The sequence below is a fragment of the Sturnira hondurensis genome, unplaced genomic scaffold (genome assembly GCF_014824575.4).
Source record: "Sturnira hondurensis isolate 20B ecotype Veracruz unplaced genomic scaffold, ASM1482457v3 Scaffold0000648, whole genome shotgun sequence".
In the NCBI taxonomy this organism is placed as follows: domain Eukaryota; kingdom Metazoa; phylum Chordata; class Mammalia; order Chiroptera; family Phyllostomidae; genus Sturnira; species Sturnira hondurensis.
Genome location: NW_028073279.1, coordinates 1,467,361 through 1,488,996, shown reverse-complemented (window position 1 = coordinate 1,488,996; position 21,636 = coordinate 1,467,361). Strand labels below are relative to the sequence as shown.

The 21,636-nt window shown below is 36.6% G+C and overlaps 1 protein-coding gene across 1 annotated transcript in view; it reads left to right on the top strand.

Moving 5' to 3' along the window:
* The window catches only part of TNNI3K (TNNI3 interacting kinase), a 283,730-nt gene that overhangs the window by 57,895 nt on the left and 204,199 nt on the right, over window positions 1-21,636 (top strand). The window contains exon 6 of the mRNA XM_037042376.1: window positions 19,458-19,556. Coding sequence (XP_036898271.1) covers window positions 19,458-19,556 — 99 coding nt within the window. The remainder of the gene's footprint in view (window positions 1-19,457; window positions 19,557-21,636) is intronic.

The following is a 21,636-nucleotide window of genomic DNA, read 5'->3' as shown; positions in this document are numbered from 1 at the left end:
ATCTATTTCTTCTTATCTGAGTTTTGGCAAATGTGTCTTTCAAGAGATGGGTCTCCTTTATGTAGATTGTCAAATTTATGGGCCTAGAGTTTTTCATAGTATTCCTTTATTATCTTTTTAACGTACATGGGATCCGTAGTGATGATGTCTCTTTCATTTCTGATATTAGTAATTCGTGTCCCTTTTTTATTCATAGCTGGCCTGCCTAAAGATTTCTTAGTATTGTCGATATTTTCAAAGCACCAGCTTTTGGGTCCGCTGATTTTCTCTGTTAATTTCCTGTCTTCCATTGTACTGATATCTGTTATAAGTTGTATTATTTTTTTTCTACTGCTACTTTGGATTTACTTTGTTTTACATTTTATAGTTTTCTAAGATGGAGTCTTTTCTTAAATACACTAAACCAATCTATATATTCAGTTTGGAGAATTTAATACATTTATATTTAAAGTAATTATTGATAGGTAAGAACTTACTATTGCCATTTTGTTAAATTTTTTCTGGCTATTTTATAGTTCTGTTGTGTGCTGGTCTCAGACTACTGATAATGATGCTATAGAACTGGAAATGCCTGGGGCATTTACCTGGGCCTGTGATGAGTTTCTAGCAGTGTTTCCTCTTTGGGAGCCAATGTTGTAGGGGGACAGGCTTTTGCAGTTTTTTAAATTTAAATTATTTTATTGTTGTTCAATTACAGTTGTCTGCATTTCTCCCCCACCCTCTCCCTTGGTTTTGTCCATGTGTTCTTTATAGTAGTTCCTGAAAACCCATCTTCCTGCTGTCTCCTGCCCCTCCTTTCTGGCTATTGTTAGATTGTTCTTAATTTCAATGTCTCTGGGAATACTTTGTTTGCTTTTTTCTCTTGTTGATTATGTTCCAGTTAAAAGGTGAGATCATATGGTATTTGTTCCTAACTTGCTTATTTCACTTAGCATAATGCTCTCCAGTTCCATCCATACTGTTGCAAAGGGCATAAGCTCCTTCTTTCTCTCTGCTGTGTAGTATTCCATTGTGTAAATATATCATAGTTTTTTGATACACTCATTTGCTGATGGGCACTTGGGTTGCTTCTAGCACTTGGTTGCTTCTAACTTGTGCAGCTATAAACATTGGGGTGCATAGGTTCTTTTAGATTGATGATTGAGGCTTTTGCAGTTTTTAACGTGTTTGAAAGAGGCTCCTCAGCAACAACCATCAGGAAGCTTTGGAAAAAACGATGTTTGTTACTCACCAGGCCTGTAGGGTATGCAGTTTGCCTGTGGCCATTCAGTGAGGTTGTTGGGAGAGAGAGAAGGAAGAGAGAAAGAAGAAGAGAGGGAGAAAAGGGAAAGAAGGAGAGAGGGGGAAGTGGGAGAGAGGGAGATAAAGAGAGAGAGAGAGGGAAAGAGAATGGGCCAGGGTCTGCTTTTACTGGGGTCAAGAGTAGGGTACCTAGGGTTTTGTGAGTTCACTCTTTACTGGTGAATTGAATTAAAACATGGGAAAGAAATAACAAGCAGTCAAAGGGTCATTTATCTAAGTCTACCAGAGATCTCTGAAACAAAGAAAACTTTAGGGGTAGAACAACTTGGTTCTTTATCTTCTAATGTAGCTGGCAATGTGATAGCTGTTTTTTAAGTGGATGCCTCAGCAATCCAAAGCTTAATGCCAGGTATTTGCATCACAATAACAAAGCCCAACTGTAAGATGCTTACATTACATAATTTCTCTTTTCTATCTACCTTGCTGTCTTCCTTTGTGAATTTATTATTATTTGTACTGTTATGCTTTGTATCTTTTCTCTTTCTCTTTTGTGTAGCCACTCTAGGTTTTGTCCTTTTGGTCATCATCATCTCGATGGGAGGGTTAGGAAAAGAAGAGACCCTGATCTCTGGCATTTTCACATGTAGGTGAAGGAGGAATCTTAATTTAATTGAGAGTCAGAGAGTACTTGTGTGTTTTCTATCTCCCTGCTATTGTCTTCTTTATTATTGTCCCTATTTCTCTTACCCCAGTTTCTTTAGCCTATGCTTCCCTAGTTAGTTCATCTGATCCAGCCAGCTGAGCTCTTCTGAGAAGACTCAGAATATGTGTGTTTGTGTGTGTGTGTGTTTAGGACAAATCCACACCCCCCAAAAAACAGGTCCAGACAGCCTCAGCCACATTTTACATGGTCCCTTACCATGAAATTGAGAATGGTTCCCTGTCCTGGACCCTAAAGCCTGGAATTGATCTTATGTGTTTGAAACTTCTTTTACCTTTCTTTTGGACAGCTTCAATGCAGCCTTCCAAGCAAAATTTAACCCCGGCATTTCTCTTTGGGGAAGTTGCTCCCCTTGACTAGGCATCAGCCTGTGAACTTAATGGTTGCTGGTTCGATTCCCAGTCAGGGCACATGCCCAGGTTGTAAGCCAGGTCCCCAGTTGGGGGCATGCAAGAGGCAACTGATGTGTCTCTCTCATATTGATGTTTCTCTCCCTCTCTCTCTCTACCTCTATTCCCCTCTCTCTAAAAGTAAATAAACAAAATCTTAAAATATATATATTGGCTGTAAAGGAAGTATCACTGGCTTTTTCATTTGTCTCTGTCTTTCATTTGTCTCTTTTTTGTTTGACTTGTTGCTATATTATTTTTTTCAGCTTCTGTCTTTGGACCTAAAAAATTATGATTCTATTTGTTGCTTTCTTCTTTGTTCACAAATTTTATATTATTGGTCTGTTTAAAGAATGGATAGTCCATTTACTTTGTATCTGAACTGGCTACATAATTTTCAGTTCTCAGTGAAACTATGGAGCCCCTTGTTTAGAAAAATTAGGGATAATTTTAAGACATTAACAGTAGAGCATTAAAACAAGCATGGAGCTATTCTAAATATGAAATACATTGTGAATTATATGTTACACACTGTGATGTTGACTCTATTTCTCATACAGATTCTTAAATAATGCTGAAAATATTCTTTTGATTAAAAACAAAATCAATTGAAATATTGAGAATGGAAAATTATATATATAATTTTCTCTGTGGGAGGGAGAGAGAGGGAGAAAAGGTACAGGGAATAAGTAGCATAAATGGCAGGTAGAAAATGGACAGGGGGAGGTTAAGAATAGCATAGGAAATATAGAAGCCAAAGAACTTATATGTACAATCCATAGACATGAACTAAGTGGGGAGAATATAGTAGGAGGAAGCATACTGGGCAGAGGTGAATAAAGGGGGGGAATGGAACAACTGTAATAGCATAATCAATAAAATATATTAAAAATAAATAAAAATAAAAGAAAAATAATAATTTTCTCTGTTCTGTTTAATTTAATTAGAACTAATGGGGGCAATGCTTTTAGTTAAATAATAATAATGATACTTCACAGACTATTAAGCTGTATGTTATATTTAGCTGGATCTTAGAAAAATTATTTGGGTCATTCATAGTTTATAATTGAGAAATAGGTCAAAGGAAAGGAAATCAATTTGAAATTGTGCTTTAGGTCTCTCATTACTTGTTCAATCATGAAAGAGTCATAAGATGCTGTTTCCTAAACCTCGACTCATTTGACCAAAACACAAAAATATTAAAAGAAATTTCTGGACAGGAGGCACAATTCATTGAAACCTCTCTGCAATATTAATGCTGCATATGCTCCATGCAAATGATTTGCATACAAATTGTTCGTGGAAATTAGGTTTTGTTTTGATTCGGTAATGGGAATGTGTCACGTAGTGAAAGAGGGCTCATACCAGCAATTTTACAAATAAAGATGTGTTTAGGGAAGAAAAAGTAATCAGAGACATTGAACACTCCATTATTGGTATAGTTTAGTTAAATACTAGTCCTAAGTCTAGTGTTTAAAAACATACATTTTTATGTTTTTAAACAGTTTAAAAATATTTTAATGTAATGTAAATAAATGCTTATTGTACATTATTGTTGCCTATTTCTGTCAACCAATTAATGCCTTCATTTCTACAGCACAATGGTAGTACTCTGGACTGAGACTTGGTTTAGTAGACACTGTAAACTGTGGTTTTCTCAGTGTATTTTTGACAAATATAACTCAGTTTTAGTTGTTTTTTTAAAATTAGATCCAAAAGAAAACAAGATTGCTTGCCCTATTATTGCTTTCCTAGAGGCAATTTTACAGCTATGATTATAAATAAGCTTCTATTATCCAGTCTTATTTCCCGAAAGATAAGGAAAAACCATCATTGGTTCTCCCCTGTGTGTTCCATAGTTTCTGGCAATATGTAAACCTTAAGAGGTCATGTTCCCTTTTAAAGCTTATCTCAACTTTCTAGTGCCTTCCTTTTGTTTTATGCACATTTTTCTTCAGGGAAATTTAGACTGTAGAAGGTGTAAAAAGTGACTAGGGAAAAGTAAATTAAGTTAGTAAGTATTTGTTGAGCATATATACAAAAGAACATAGGCTAGCAGTGGTAGAACTTAAAGGAAATATAAAATAGAGCTTCAAATCTCATCTAGGAGCTTTCAGTCTGTTACCAAAAATAGAAATATAACAATATATTTTATTTTTATTCAATATTCTACAAATGAGGAACTAATAGGTTCCAAGGTCTATGTTTGACATTGTTAGTTTAATGGTGAGTAATACTGCATACAGTTCCTAGCCTCATGAAACCATCTGGTGGAAAAGATAGGCAATCTTTTGTCTATGCCTATCTTTCCCTAGGTTGGATTATAAACTGGGTGAAGGGATTTTCTCTCTCCTAAGAGCAATGAGAAGTGGTAATGTGATCAGATTTCTATTCTGAAAAAGCAACTCTGGCTACAAAAATAAATCCAATTAGAAGAATTTATGTAGGGACATGCATTAGGAGACAATAATCTGTAATGCTCACCTGGGTGTGAATAATATTAATAAACATGGAAAGACAAGAACAGACCTGAAAAATATTTAGAGGGTAAAATCAAATTAATTTGGTAATTAATTACCTATAAGGGTGACATGGAAGAAGATGATGTCAACAAAAACTCCAGTTTTTCTGGTGTCAGCAACTAGATAAAGGATTTCCAGTTCATTGTGATGGGAAACAATGGAAGAAAACCATATGCATATGTAGGTGTAGAATGAAAGGTAGAGGGTTTGAATATCAATAGATGTGGAATTTTTAAATGTTAGTTCCATGATAACTTATCAAATAAGATGTCTAATCAGTGAGTAGCATTTCATTATTAAAATGTACTACAGTGTTTATCCACCCGTTGGACATTTGAGTTGTTTCCAGTTTTTAGGGATCATATATTTCCTCACACACACAAAACATTGGCTCACCTTTCGGTGTCCAACCTTTTGGTGTCTCTGTGCCACTGTGAAAGAAAAGTTGTCTTGGGCCACACATTAAATATATTGTGACACTTAATCACAAAATAATCTCATAATGTTTTAAGTGAATTTACGATTTTGTGTTGGGCTGCATTTACAGCCACCCTGGCCTGCGGGCCGCAGGTTGGACACCCCTGCAACCCTCGGGCAACCCTCGGCAGACCTTTGTAGTTCTCCCTTTGTTTAGCTCTCTTGTCTCTGGTACTCTGTCTTATGCACCCTAGCCACCTTGGTTTCTCCAGATTTGTCCCTCTTAATCCGTATTGGGTCTTAGAGGAAGCCTCTAAGGAGCTTTTTTTAAAAATATATTTGTAGTATCTAGTGATTTGATTCAGTAATTCTAGGGAGGGTATCTGTAGTAATTTTTTTTTAGATTTTATCTATTTATTGTTAGAGAGAGGAATTGAGTGAGAAAGAGAGGGAGAGAAACATCAAATGTGTGAGAGATATATTCATTGGCTGCCTCTTGCATGCTGCCTACTGGGGACCTGGCCCACAACCCAGTCATTTGCCTTGACTGGAAATTGAACTGGCGACCTTTCAGTGTGTGCAGACCAGCACTCAATCCACTGTGCCACGCCAGCCAGAGCAAACAATTCTTTTTACAAGCATGGATGTGACTCTAAAGTTATCAGGATATTTAATCACTTATCTTGATAATTAGTTCAATGATCCTAGAAGTCTAAGAAGATTTCAGGAGGCAAGTAAACTTTGAACTAGCTTTTAAAAAATGGTAGAATTTGGCAAGCATATGTTCTGTGCTAGATACTATGCAAGAATGGTCAAATACGTTCAAGGGATGAGTGAATTGATTAATCTTTCCTTTCTGCCTCCTTCAGATCCCAGGTTCACATTCCCCTCTGTAGCTTTCTGTATCTTATAAACAGAATTTATAACTAAACAGAATTTATAACTCATACCTCCTATATTCTGTTGGCTTATACATTGTCTTCATTAAATCCATATTTACCCCATATCTCAGTTATTTTGTTTTGTTTTTTTCCATTTATTTGTTCATTGCTTTTGAGCCTTTAATGCTTTTAACACCCAGACCTAACACAGTGCTTAGAATACCTAGAGTATTTGTTGATGTGTTCCTGTGTTAATATTCATAAGTGGGAAGCAGTTAACTCTTTTAATGTAGAAGTCAGTTCTCATGTGGATGATTTTACTAATGAATTGAGAGACACAACAGTGTATTAGCTAACTATCGCTGCATAAAAAATTACCCCAAGACTCTGTGGTGTAAAACAACAAACGTTTATGTTCTTATAGTATCTGCAAGTCAGAAATCTCAGGGTTCCCTGGCCTAAAGTCTCTTGCAAGGTGTGGTATGGGCTGCGGTCATTGCAAGGAGCAAAAGGGAAAGAGCCCACCAAGTTCACTCAAACAAAGGTTGGAAAAAAACCTGCACGAAGCATTTGAAAATTGGAATCTTTAAGAAATGGTTTGGGGCTATAATAGTATAGAAGAGCATAGTGATTATTGGAGGCTACCTGCCAGGATTTTTGGTACCCAGGTTATGTCATTTGCTAGTCCTGTGATGGGATTTTGAAGTTTGGGCCTGAGTCCCATACACAGCGGTTTCTGTGATGGGATTTTGAAGTTTGGGCCTGAGTCCCATGCACAGTGGTTTCTTGGCTCTTTACTTTTTCTGAGGCCAAAATTACTTGGGCAGAATTGATGCTATGCTCCTTTTAATTTTTTATTGCAGGCTTCTGTGTTTAGCCACTCTGTGTGTATCTGTGTTTAACATGATCGATGTGCCACCATTATGCCTACTGTTTTCTGTCCTGATAATAGGTCTCTGACTAGATGACTATGTTCTTTATTTTAATGAACTCCTTCTCTAGAAAGAAAGTTATCTGTGATTGATTTCTGTACCTGCCAGTGCATACTGCTTCAGAATCGGCTGAAACATTTTTACAACTGTGGATTTACCAATGTCATTGTGTCACTTACTCTGAGTTCTTACAGACCAACATTTTAAATTATATCGTTAAATAAAGAGCCTATAGGATACAATTGATTACCCATATCTGCTGTTCAAAAATAAATTAAGGTAGTATTTTGCAGTTCATCAAATAGTGAGTTATCTGGCTTAATTAATGAGGAAGCTCAAAAAAGGGATCCCTATATATTCCACCTATGGGCTTGTAACAGACTAACCCTTGAGCCTGAGACTTCTCTGTTGATGTCTCTTTTGTTTTTACATAGCAGCTACTGAAAATTCATGGATCACTGATATAATTTTTAGGAGGATTCTTATTACTTAGCCTTGTCTAAGAGACACAATCTGTATGTGCTTCTTCTTAATGTTCTGTAAATTGACTCACCTTCAAAGTATAATTTAGCAGTTGATTTCTGAAGTGGAAGCAAAGCACTTGTTTTCAAAATACTTTGGCAGAAGTACTTCTTTGAGACAATGGGAGTAGTTAACTGGTGACTGAAGTTGGAGAACAAAGGTCATGAGGAAGCTGGTTGTCGGATGATATTTGTTCTGTTCCTCCATTATGATATCCATGGAATATGCAGGGGGGGGGGACATTAGTGAGAGGAAGCCTAATTTGCACTCTAATTTTCAAATCTCTACAATTACAATGTAGTGAAAATGTTGAGTCTTTGGCAGAAAGTATAAATAAATCTCATAAGGGAAAAATGTGGCTTTTGAAGTAACTAGAACATGTTTTCATAACATGGTGAACATTGAAAGCCTGTTTTCTCAGTCAGGGGCTTAAAAATAAGACCCCCACTTAACAAAATCCTATAAACAATTTTACATATATATGAAAAGAGCACAGCAAGGTGATGATTAGCTGCAAGTCTCAGGAAACTTTACATCTCTTCTCTTAAAAATACGTCTACCATGAGCTCCCTTAACAAATATTTCTTTGTTCTTACTTTTCTTCTAAGATGACTCTTCTCTTTCCTTTGCTGGCTCGTTTACTTCCCAATTTTTAGCCAAAATTATTCCACAGACATCTCCTCTTATGTTGTGGCAGTTACTCTATCTCCTGCCTTCAATTATTACCTCTATAGAATGATACCACACGTATCTCCAGCCTTGACCTCACTGCTTCTCACCACTGTTCTTCATCCATTGATTTATACTTATGTTCTTATCATTTCCTGAGAAGTGACACATTTATTGAATAGATGAAATTCTTATATTATGTGTGTATAAGTTAATATATATTTAAGTTTAATTTTTACAACTTAAGAATATGGAGCTTCCCTTTAATTTATTTGATAATATCTTGTGGAATCATTTGCTGAGTAATTTTCAAACCAAATTTAATTTTAACCTGAGATAATAAGATAGAGATCACATAAGAGAACCTCATTTCTGTGACAGCCTGAAGAAACTATTTTCCAATAGGTTTTTGTTCTCAAATATTTAATTAGAGCAATGTCAAGTTTTTAAAAAAACTCATCACAAAAATATTCAACCAATGTTGTAAGTGAAAAACTCTGTAACTACATGATAGACAGTTCTCACCAACATTTGTAATGGGTATCAATAAGTGAGTATATATATTTAAAAATAGAAAGTTCTGCCCTGGCTGGCATAGCTCAGTGGATTGAGCATGGGCCTGCGAACCACACGATCGCGGTTTGATTCCCAGTCAGGGCACATGCCTGGGTTGCAGGCCAGTTCCCAGCAGGGGACTCACAAGAGGCAACCATACATTGATACTTCTCTCCTTCTCTCCTTCCCTTCCCCTCTAAAAATAAATAAATAAAATCTTAAAAAAATAAAAATAGAAAGTTCTACAGAAAATACAGCATAAAGTCAAGAGAAGTAGTTATTAAATATAAAAATGCTACCATCTGAAATGCTTTCTAAGTAAGTCTCAGTACAAATGGATAAGCAATTATTGGTATCTTTAATTGGCACAGGTTTTGATAGTTGTTTGAAAACTTGAGAAGAATTTTCACATCTTGACTGAGGGATTGGTCCCAATCAAAACAGCTCGTGGTATCGGATAACAACACCTTGAATGGCCAAGGGGAATTGAGAGGAACTTGCTATTGCTAATAATTAATTTGAAAAAGAGACACTTTAGGTGTCTCTTCCTAAATTCACAAAGGAGAGAAAGTTTTATCTTCATGCCCATTTGCCTGTACAGGCTTCCTCTTGTACCGTCATGACTTGTTAACAATGTCTCATCAGTTCCCTCCATCCTCAGCCCTCCCACATTTCGAGTCACGTGATTCTGCCATATAATATCTATGAAATCTATTCTTTATCTCCAGGCCATGATTACTACCTCACCTCACTGTACTCCTGAATTTCTTTTCTTAATTTCCTGTAGGACTCTGCCAAATGATCACCCTGCGTCCAGTCTCTCTCCCTCTAAAATCCATTTGCTATATTATTACCAGAAGGACCTGTTTAAGATGCAAATCAGAATATATTTTACTCCTACTTAAAACCTCTTAGTGAGTTTCTATACCCTACAATTTTAGGAAGAATGCTAAATTCATTGTCATATAAGATTCTTCAAGATCCAGAATAGGCAACTCCTAATTAGAATAAGTTTAAGCTTCACTTTTTTTTTCAGTTAACTGTGAACAATTACATAGGCAGAATCATTCTTTCTGGTGATGTTGCCTTTATGGCCATCCATGAAAATCCTTGAAAAGTAATATCAACCGAGAGTCATATGCTCTACAGGGTCGTCTGAGATGACAGAACAAGGAACTGCTAGTTGGCTCCAAGTAATAACACAAGAAGAGAAATAGTATGGAGTAGTGTGGTTCTTTGGGCTTCCATGGACCCGAATATAAACTTCAGCCTTTTTCCTTACAAGCCGAGTAATTTGGAACTTCATTGTTCATGTTTTCACAATGGAGCTGTCAAAACAGTTCCATAAGATGGTTATGAGCATTAAATGAAATAGTTGTACTCAGTGCATACAGATATTCTCATAGCACACATTCAATAAATATTTGTTCTTTTTGCTTTCTAATGTCTTGTTGACATTTATAAGAATCAAAGGGAAAGAAATAAAGATGAGATCAATGCCAGGAACTGTATTAACCCAGGGTAAGGGTGATCTGGAAATGGAATGGAAATACGTAAGAGGACTATTAGCTGCCAAAGAAGATCAGCCCTGTTTTGGAGAAAATCCGGGAAAAAACGGAGAAGTGTATGTGTGTGTGCCTGCTATGGAAGAGTAGTAGTAGTAATAGTCACAGTTGGCCTCAACCAGAGAATATATAGAATAAGATATCTCAAAGTTACCCCCTCTTGAATGCTTACAACTATCTACCAAGCCCTGTGCCAAATGCTTTGCAAGCAGTAACTTAAATAGGAGTGAATTAAAATAGACAAAGGAGATCAAAAGTAAACACAGTTGTCAGTATGAAAAAGGCAACACTTAAACACTGAAGAGGTGAACTTAAAAAGAAGCACCCCTACAGGGAGTAATAATAAGTTGACAGAGAGGTAGGAAGCAAACTCAAGTAACACGATGTCAACCAATCTAAGAGAAAACAGGATATTAGGGAGCAAATGATGCTAGAGAAATATTTTCTCGATGCTAGAGATATATTTTCTTATTCTCCCCCAAGGACTTTTTTTTTTCATTGACAGTGAAAGAGAGAGAGAGAGAGAAACAGAGAAACACTGATTGGCTGACTTCTCACATGTGCCCCAACACGGGATGGAATCTACAACCCGGGTGTCTACCCTGACTGGAAATCAAACCCAAGATCTTTCAGTCTACGGAATGATGCTCTAACTAACTGAGCCACACTGGCCAGGGCAAGAAATATCTAAGTAAGGAAAAGACTAAAAATGTCATTGGAAGCTTTTGATATCATTTTTCAGAGATATTTCCTTGAAGTGGTGAAGTCAGAAGCCAGATCATGGTGAGCTAAGAGTGAATAGGTGATGAGGAAAAGGGACAGAAAGTGTAAACTACTCTTAAAAGAAAATACTGTTCTGGGTGGATGGCTCAGTCGGTTGAGGCATCATCCATTATGCAAAAATGTTGCAAGTTAATTTCCCAGTCACAGTACATTCCTAGGTTAGTCATTCAATCCCTGGTCAGGATGTGTTTAGGAGGCAACTAGTTGATGTTTCTTTCTCACATTAATGTTTCTATCTCTCTCTCCCTCTCTTTCTTTTTCTCTCTCCCTTTCTCAAGTTAGCAATAAACATATTGAAAAGCAATAAACATATCCTCAAGTAAGGATTAAAAAACGGCAAAGTTCAGGAGGGACAGCAATTTTAACTGAGATTGATTGCAATTTTATTCCACCGAGAATTTATTCTACTTTTTCTTTCATGGGACATTTAATTTCTCTTGATATGGCCATTTTTTTTCTTCTTCATCACTTACAATGACTTTCATAAGATGAAGGATAGAGTGGCAGATAAATGGTACCAAGTCTAACAAGCTAAAGTCAAGCTGCAGGAAAAAATCAGCAAAAAAAGAACAACGATGATCTTTGCTCTCACAGGCATTAATTTTAGACTCCCTGAAATTTTAAATGATAACTTCTGACTATTTCACTTACAAAGATTAAATTCCAGTGCTTCACATGAAAAATCTTTTACCTGGAGTCAAATCTTCTTATTTTTCACTGAAACAAATTTAGATCATGAAAAATATAGTTTCAAGGAGAGACCTCTAAGTCAAGAACTCCAGTCAAGATGGTGACATAGGTAAACACAATTCACCTCCACATCAACCACATCAAAATTACACCTAAACTATAGAACAACCATCATTTAGAACTGTCAGAAATTGAGCTGAATGGAAATCCTACAACTACAGAATTATAGAAGAATCCACAATGAGACTGGTAGGAGCAGCAGAGATGCAGAAGGGCTGGTCCCACACCCACGCGGGGCAGATAAAAATCAGGAGCAAGAGGGCCTACCTACACCCACCTCAGGTCCCCCAGCCCAAGGTTCCCAGGCCCAGAAGAGAAGTCATCATAAATTATGGCTATATAAACCAGTAGAGATTGGGGCTATGGAAGACAGAAACTGTTTAAATCCCAGGCAGTTCCTCTTAAAGGACTCACACACAGACTTATCTTCACTCACTCCATCTGAACTCTGGTGCAAAGGCAGCAGATGAAAAGGCATCAGAGGCATATGGGGAGAAACTAACTTGTCAGGTATGAGGTGAAAGCTGGGAGAGGCGCGCAGCTTTCTTTTATACAGAAGTGCTGGCAGAGGTCATTGTTCCTTTTCTGAGCCTTCCTTCCTTCCTTCCTTCCTTCCTTCCTTCCTTCCTTCCTGCCTGCCTTCCTTCCTTCCTTCCTTCCTTCAACAGAGCCACAGAGCTGGCACGTATATGCCGTATCTGAGACTTCATCAACCTGTCTATCACTGTTTGCCCCACCCTGGTGATTTCCTGAGGCCTGGCCCTACCCACTTTTAAGGCCCACCCAAGCTGTTTCTAGTAGCTTTTCCATATGAATGCCATGTCTTAGCCCATTGTTCATATTTTCCTAAATTCTCTCAAATAAGCAGCATCCAATTTCAGCAAGCTCCATTCCTTTTGCTAAATTGCCTCAGGCCTGGCAGTAACAGCAACTGGTCTTGGTTAACAGCTTGGCCTCGCCTAGGCACTTCCAAACCCAGAAAAAGAAGTATCCATGTACAGATCACTTTGTAGCTTATGCTATTTGACCCTGGAGAACACAGAGGGTGGCTGACCTTGGACCTGCAATCAAGGCTCAACTACAACAGGAATGTGTACATAGCCCACATGGTTGGCACACATTGAGTACCTAGATTGGGTAATAGGGGAGACTGTGCCACTGGAATCTACAGGACACCTATTACATTAGGCCACTCTACCAAGCCTGAGAGTTGTAACCGCTCTACCTAATACATAGAGACAAACACAGGTAGGCTGACAAAATGAGGAGATAAAGAAAATATAGCCCAAATAAAGAACAGAAAAAATTTCAGAAAAAGTACTAAACAAAATGGAAACAAGCAATCTACTGGATGAAGAGTTTAAAACACTGGTTATAAGCATGCTCAATGAGGACGTCAACAACATAAAAAAAGATGCAGTCAGAAACAAGGATATACTAATTGAAATAAAGAACAATTTACAGGAAATCAATGGGAGAGTGGATGAAGCCAAAAAGCAAATCAGTGATTTGGAATATAAAGAAGCAAAAACATGAGTCAAAACAGCAAGAAGAAAAAAATGAAAATTGTATATACAAGGAGCCTCTTGGACAACTTCAAGCATTCCAACGTTCTCCTAATGGAAGTACCAGATGGAGAACAAAAAGAACAAGAAATTGATAACCTATTTGGAAAAATGAGAGAAAACTTCTGTAACCTAGTTAAGAAAATAGACATACACGTGTAAGAAGCACAGAGAGTCCCAAACAAGATGAACACAAGGAGACCCACACCAAGACACATCATAATTAAAATGTTGAAGGTTAAACACAAATAATTGTAAAAGCAGAAAAAGAAAATGAGTCAGTTATCTACAAGGAAGTTCCTATAATACTGTCAGCTGATTTCTTAAAAGAAACTTTGTAGACTAGAAGGAATGGCAAGAAATATTCAATGTGATGAAAAGCAAGGACCTACAACCAATTAATTTACCCAGCAAAGCTACCATTTACAATGGAAGAACAACAGAATGAAGAACAAAGAGCTTCCCAGACAAGAAAAAGCTAAGAGTTCATCACCATCAGACCAGTATTATATGAAGTAACAATAAAGGGGCAATAAATACATATTTACCAACAATTAAATCTGAAAACAAAATAAATGAACAAGCAGAATAGAAACAGAATTATAGATACAAAGAACATTTTCATGGTTGCCAAATGGGAGGGGGACAGGGAATATGTGAAAAAGGCAAAGGAATTAAGAAGTACAAATTGTCAGTTATAGGATAACTGTGGTGATATAAAGTACAGCATAGGAAACAGAGTAGTCAAAGAACAAATATACATGACCTATGGACAACAGTGTGGGGAATGCCTGAGGAAGTGGCAAGAGAGCTGGGTGGAGGGGTCAAAGGGGAAAAATCTGGACAACTGTGATAGCATGCATAAACAATAAAATATAATTTAAAGAAACAAATACAAGGAAAAAGGAAAACGTAATTTAAAATTTTGTATAGTAGTGATTTACCCACAGTCATAATTAATGGAAAGATTAAGTTGTAAGGATAAGTAGTATAAGCATTCAGAGAATGAAATTATCAGTAGAGTAAAGTATTTGCAGTAGATTCTCATGGAGAACATTGAACGTACCTTGGCCTTGAGACTGGGTATGTGGTAGGCAGAGAAAGACAGAGAGGTTTTCTAGGAAGGAAGAGCAAAATGTCAGCAAGTGTTTAGATTGCAACCTGGAAATTAAAGGGACTTCCCTTGGATGTTTTGGTGAGTCAACTAGTAAATAAAAATATCTGTCAAGGGTAATTTATATAGTAATTGCCATTCTATCAAAATAAAGAGCTCTAATCCATTTTCTGTGTTCTTAAAACAACCACTTAATGGGAAGAACTTCAAGGTGCTTATCTTTCCAACAGTAAATGGTACCAAGTTACTAACCCATATTGGAATCATGGTTCTTATTGTATTAATAATAATACTGATATATGTAAATCTAACTAGTATACAATTCATTTCTTTACAGAGTTCAAATATTGTTAAGATAGTCTTCCTGTGATGAGAAGTTTCTAGTTTACAACTTTGGTAGTGATTTTGTTGTTGTTTTGAGGAACAAAAAGCAAAACTATGTATTTTCTTAATTTTTTAATTTTTTAATTTAATTATTGTTCAAGTACAGTTTTCTGTCTTTTACTCCCATCCCAGCCCATCCCCCCCAGTGCTCCCCACCTCCCTCCCATTTCCACCCCCCTTAGTTGTTGTCCATGTGTCCTTTATACTAGTTCCTCTAAATCCCTCCCCCTTTCCCCTGAAATTCCCTCCCTTCTCCCTAAATATTTTTAAGGCAAGAGAAATTTTATGCCCTACAAAATCTTACTGAGAAAATTTTGTAAAATTTCAATCACAGTTCTTGACACTTGGGGTTTGCCAAAGGTTAATTTGAAAATAATGATCAATAAATGTTATTGAACCATGTTATTTAAAATTTCTACTATGTAATTAGTTCCTAATTGATAATGATTAAATTTCTCATGACTAATATTAAATATATATTTCATCATTTTTTACTAGAAATACAGTCCAGTTTAATTATTATTTGGGTGCCTACCATACACTTAGCATAGTGGTGAATAAAACAGATTCAGTCTATCACCTCATGGAGCTTCTAATAAAAGAAATGGTGTGAGGTTGATTTACGAGTCTTTTCAGGTTCTAGAGTAGGTAAAGCATGAAAAAATTATTTGCTATATAAGTTTTCTGACATAAATGTTAATATGTGTACATTTGTCTTAGCTGTATGACTGGCATGTTTGTGTATCATAATATAGCAATCATATTCCCATAAGATCACTGGGAAATGCTCTCTCCATAATGACTGCAACAGTCATAAAAATCAATAAATGCATTCTATTCTTATATACAACATATGAAATTATTCACATAATTCCAAAGTGATTTGTTAAATAGTTAAATATTCCCTTGAATTTTAAAACAAACTAAATAAAGCCTACAGTTCAATAATGACTGTATGCTTTCATTAAAACTAACATTTTGACTGTTACTCAGAAAGCCAATACTTCACAATTAATGAACATTCAGCCAAAAATCGAACTTCTGAATGACTGGATAAGTGCAAATTTAGGAGGAAAAAAATTACTTTGGACTATTTATTGAAGCCTAAGGGCTGTTATCTATTAGAATGAAAGTAAGTTCTGGAACTATGCCTAAGAAATTGGCTCTGTATGTTAACATTTGAGAGTCCTTTTTACAAGAAAAATTCATGCCGTCTATTTTATGCTATATTTAAAATAAGAGAAATTGTAAAAAGCTTCATTTACCTTGATCGTTAGTGACCTTTTTTAAAGGTTCCTAAGATTGAACTACCAGACATGTGAAGTCTAAGATACAAGCACTTGAAATAAATGGCTCTTGCATTCATTTTCAAGTTGAATCTATGGTGCTTCTAACTGATAGAAAGCTTCCTCTTATCTGAGATTGAGTCAGTTAGTTCATCTGTTTAAAGGTTAGTGTTAATGAGATCAAGGTCACAAGAAGGACTTGATGAAAAGAAACTTTGAAGTCACACAGAGCTAGATTTGAATTACAGTTCTGGCCCTTATGGCCATATGACCTCATAAGATACCTAGTCTTCACAAGACTCAGTTTCTTCACCTTTAAAATGAGACAGTAGCACCTGTCTTTCTGTGTTTGGGGATAGAACAGTTAGAGGACACTCCAGTTACTACTTACGCACCTTAGTTCAGGACCTGATACATAATGTGCCCTCAATAAGTGTTAATTGTGGTCTTAATTTTTTATTACTGCGTTGGCCAAAAAGTCTGTATGGTGTTTTCCATAAAACAAAAGACACATTTTTCATTTTCACCACTAACTATTGATTTGGATATTTTGAGTACATCAGCTATCTCCCATGTGGTATAACATTAATTGCTCTTTTGTTGTTGTTGTTTTTGCTTTATTTTTGTTGTTGATACTATTACAGACATCCCTCATTCCTCCCACCCCTTCGCCCACCTCCACTTAGCCTCCTTCATGTCCATGGGCTGTGCGTTTATGCATAGATGTTCTTTGGCTAATCTTTTTAATGAACAGTATCAAGACCACCCTCCAACAACATGCCATCTTGTTGCTGGTACCCAAGATACCTAAATCACTGGAGCATTTGAAGGGATACATGCTGAGAGGTTGTTTCCCCTCTGCTCTTCTACCTTATGTCCCATTGATATCCGTTTATTTCTTTTTTTAAATTTATTTAACTATTTTTCAAGTACAGTTTTCTGTCTTAATTAATGTCTCAATTTGATCCCTGTCAACTTCAGCTGGTCTACCCAACCATGGGGCATCATCCAGCAAGGAATCTCCAGCACAAAATGTTGCAAACCACTTTTGACACATTTGGTCAGTCCCAGAACCTTCTCCATACACTGCACAAAACTTTTTTTTGCATTTCAGTTGCATTTTTACCTTTCTTGAAATAACACATCATTACATGTCAAAAATGCTGCCTATTTTCATCCATCTTCAATATTAAAATGCATATAAAATTCATCAATTTGGATAAGTTTTATTTTTATGATGATATGATAGCTGTCACAATATAACCTAAAAAAATTATTTCTAATGAAGTTAAAAACAACTAAGCACTACTAAAGCCATTTTAATGGAAAAATCAAGTGAATGTTTTGGCCAACCCAAAAGAAAAACAATTCACTGCACACATTGTGTATTCTATTAATCATTAGTCGGCAATATCCAATATCAGCAGAATTGTCATCTTGAAAATGTGTAGAAATGTATACACCTGCTTATATTTTGGGACCCACCAGAACTTTTATATATTCCAACAAGAATTCTTTTTAACAATGCTGGCTGGTGTAGCTCAGTGGATTGAACGCGGGCCTGTGGACCAGATGATCACGGTTCGATTCCCAGTCAGGGCACATGCCTGGGTTGCAGGCCAGTTCCTGGCAGGGGCCAGTTCCCAGCAAGGGATGCACTAGAAGCAACCATACATTGATTTTTCTCTTCCTCTCTCTCCTTCCCTTCCCCTCTAAAGATACATAAATAAAATATAAAAAAATATTTTTTAAAAAAAGAATTCTTTTTGACAATTATCATTAGTTCTAATACCATCCCAGGGATTGAATAAACTGTGAGGATAATCATGTAACATAATAGTTTTAGCTAAAATATGCTCAATAAATAGTACTTAATGCAGGAATAAATGCATGATTGATGAATGAGCTATTTATAACCATGGAACACTCAGAAACAAAGCTTCCTTCTTGATAATGACTTGCTGCATAACTTTGAGAAATTTTCTACTAATTCTTCTGATTCTTAATTTCTTCCTTTTAAAAACATAGGGGTTTGATATGCAATGTCCATGGTCCCTTCCTGGTTATGAGGGGCTGTGATTCAAGTGGGTGAAGAAATTATTAGGAGGCAATGGTTTTGTAGAAACAGAAGAGGTGTTGGAGCAATAAACCACCTGAGCTCTTATATCTCATCCTCCTGATTTGTCTTCTCAGTCTAACAGACTTTTGAAAATCTTTCAAATGTATGTCATTTGACCAACTAAAAGATAAACAATGCATTGGGAAAATCCACAATGAAAATGAACGTATCTTAGAAAACGATCCCAATCACTTTTCCAGAGAAGAGAGATTTAGAGATGGATCTTTGGGAATAGGGGAAAACTGAAGTATCAGTAGGTTTGTTGGTAATCTATGGCTTTCTATGAAGACAGCTGACCAGTAGCTCCTGGTAGTCCCCTTCCTTCCTTCCTTCCTTCCTTCCTTCCTTCCTTCCTTCCTTCCTTCCTCCCTTCCTTCCTTCCTTCCTCCTTCCCTTCCTTCCTTTCTCCCTTCAACAAATGCTTATTGAATGATTAAGATTTGTATGGCTATACACTAGGGTAGGATTATAAAGATAGATCTGATATACACTTTATCCTCAGAGCACCTACCATTTAGTAGGAATGATAAGGCATGTATATAATTTCTTTAAATTTTCTAAATGGCATGAAAGAAAGTTATATGAGAGTTGAGAGGAAGGAAGACAAGTCAGTTTTCATTGAAGGAGGGTAAGTCAAAGAAGTTTTAGAGGAGATGGGCTTTAGATTGAGTTTAAACATCTAAACATTTGTAGATTGGACAAAAGAGAATTTCTGGCTGAGGAAGTAAAGTGAACAAAGAATTAAAGGAGCAGGAAAAGAAAAGCAGTTTGACCATCCAATTGGATTTATAAAAGTGAGTAATGAAAAATAACCTTTAAAAGGATACCATCACAATGAGAGGACCTGGAATGCCATAGTAAGGGGTTTGCTCTTTATTTTATAGGCAAAAATAAGCCCTTGAAGGGTCTGGAGAAGGAAGATAGAAGACAAATACGTTTCAAGACAACGATTCCTGGAGAAGAATTATATGTGATTATTTAAAATGAACGTTCATGGGAAGATTCCCCAAATAAAGCTCCTGAGCTCTCTTTCTTTTCCAGGCTGTTGATGTGCTGCTGCAGCATGGAGCCAATGTCAATGTTCAGGATGCAGTCTTTTTCACCCCACTGCACATTGCCGCGTACTATGGGCACGAGCAGGTAAGTGTGACAGTAGTATTTCCAAAGGCTAGGAGACCACTAAGGTGCTCCAGGCTTTTGTTGGACTGTCCTAGCTTCAAAGAAAAGATATTTAAGATATCCTTTGCATCATTTTTGCTATATTTTTATCAGGTCCACCCTTGAGGAGTTTGGAGATCCATAGAAACATTGCAGTTGTGGAGTTATTCATTTTTACTGATAATTTTAGTAAACAAGGGAGGCAGTAGAGCACATTGGTAGACATGTGTCCACAGGAATAAGTCAGGCCGAGTTTGAAAACTTTATGACCATGTGATCTTCATCCACAGAATGGGAAAAATATTAACAGAACCTAATCTCACAGTTGCTCTTATGACAAGCTAGTAAAGTGTTTGGTAAAAGCTCAATAAATGTCATTGTGTTGATCTAATGACAATAACAGTAAAACAAATCACAAAGTCCTTTCCAACAGTTCTCTGGAAAAAGTTATTATTCAGAAACTGGCTTTCCTTTTCTCCATTGTCATGGGATGTGTTATGCTCAAAGCTGTCTCCCAAAACATGTTGAAATTTCCAGGACTCATGAATGTAGCCTTCAAATAGACTTTGCAGATGCAATCGAGATAAAGACCTTGAGATGGGGAGACTGTCCTGGATTAACTGGATGGTCCTGATGTAATCACAAGCGTCCTTATAACAGGAAGCAGGGAATCAGACTAGTAGGAGAGCTGACAATGGAAGCAAGAGGTTGAAGTGAGGCAAGAAGGGGCCACCAACTGAGGAATCCAGGAAGTCTTACAAGCTGAAGATGCAAGGACATGAAAGCCTCCAGAGACAATGCAATCTGCTAATACCTTGATTTTAGACTCCTGACCTCTAGACCTTTAAGAGAATAAATCTGTGTTATTTTAATCCAATAAGTATGTGGTTGTTTGCTACCATGATGATGGGAAACAGATATGTGGAATAACCTAGAGCAACTATAAAACAATCACTAAATGTGTTTTGAATAACATAATTTGCTTTAACATATCATTGTACAGCAGGCACACATTGATAAAAGTTGATATTCTGTCATAAAGTAATATATATGGAATGCTTTAAAGTTTAGAATGTACCTTCATTTAATAAATAATTTCATTTTACCTTTATGACAACCTTAGGAACTTCAGATGTGCGTTAGTTCAATTGTAGGACAAACACTGTGTTAAAACCTTTATGTGAATTCTTAAAATTTTTTGCCACAACCCCCAAATTAGCTGTCACTTGCCCCTTTTTATTAATGCTACACACTGGAGCTCACTCAGGTCAGGTAACACGCCAGAGTCATGCAGCTAATAATAGAAAGTCTGGAATATGTATTCAAGCCTCTCTGGTCCCAAAGCCATATCATTCGTGTACTAAAAAGCCTCTTATCTCTATTATATTAGTGAACCAAATCATGAAGTCCAGGCAGTTTGCCAAGTGATCGAGCTAGAATTTAAGGACAAGTGCTCTAACTCCAAAGTTCATTGATCTTCAACCTTAACATATTGAAAGACAAAATTTGTACACATTGCTTTCAAACACTCCCTTTAGCTATACACAAGGAACTAAATAGAATCAAATAAAGTAGAAACACAAACATAATTGGAAAATCAAAACCTAAGCATTCAATTGACATCCTATGGTCCCTCTTCCTTACTTTATATCTCTAGATCACTGGTCTTACTCCATTATGAAGTAGGATGATACTTTTGTACCTCTGTAGAGGTCATGCCATCATACTGCCTGAGGATCCCAAGTTGCAAATCAAACTTACTTATGTCTCTGTGCTGTTCTAGTCATTCTGCCTTTGTTTCTTTTCTTCACTGGCATATGCTTGGACACTCTCAGACCTGTGAAGTGTGACCGATAGCCAGGGAGGATTGCTCATTCCGTTGATGTGCTGCTCACAGTGCCCTGAAGTGTACTGCAGAGCTGGGCACAAAAAAATGCTTTTGCATGTACAGGGTCCCAAAGCCCAGGTGATGAAAAAATTTCTTATTTTTCCAACTTCACACATAGACAGGATATACATGGTGCATATTATCTGTAGAGTCATTCTCCTTGGATATTAACCT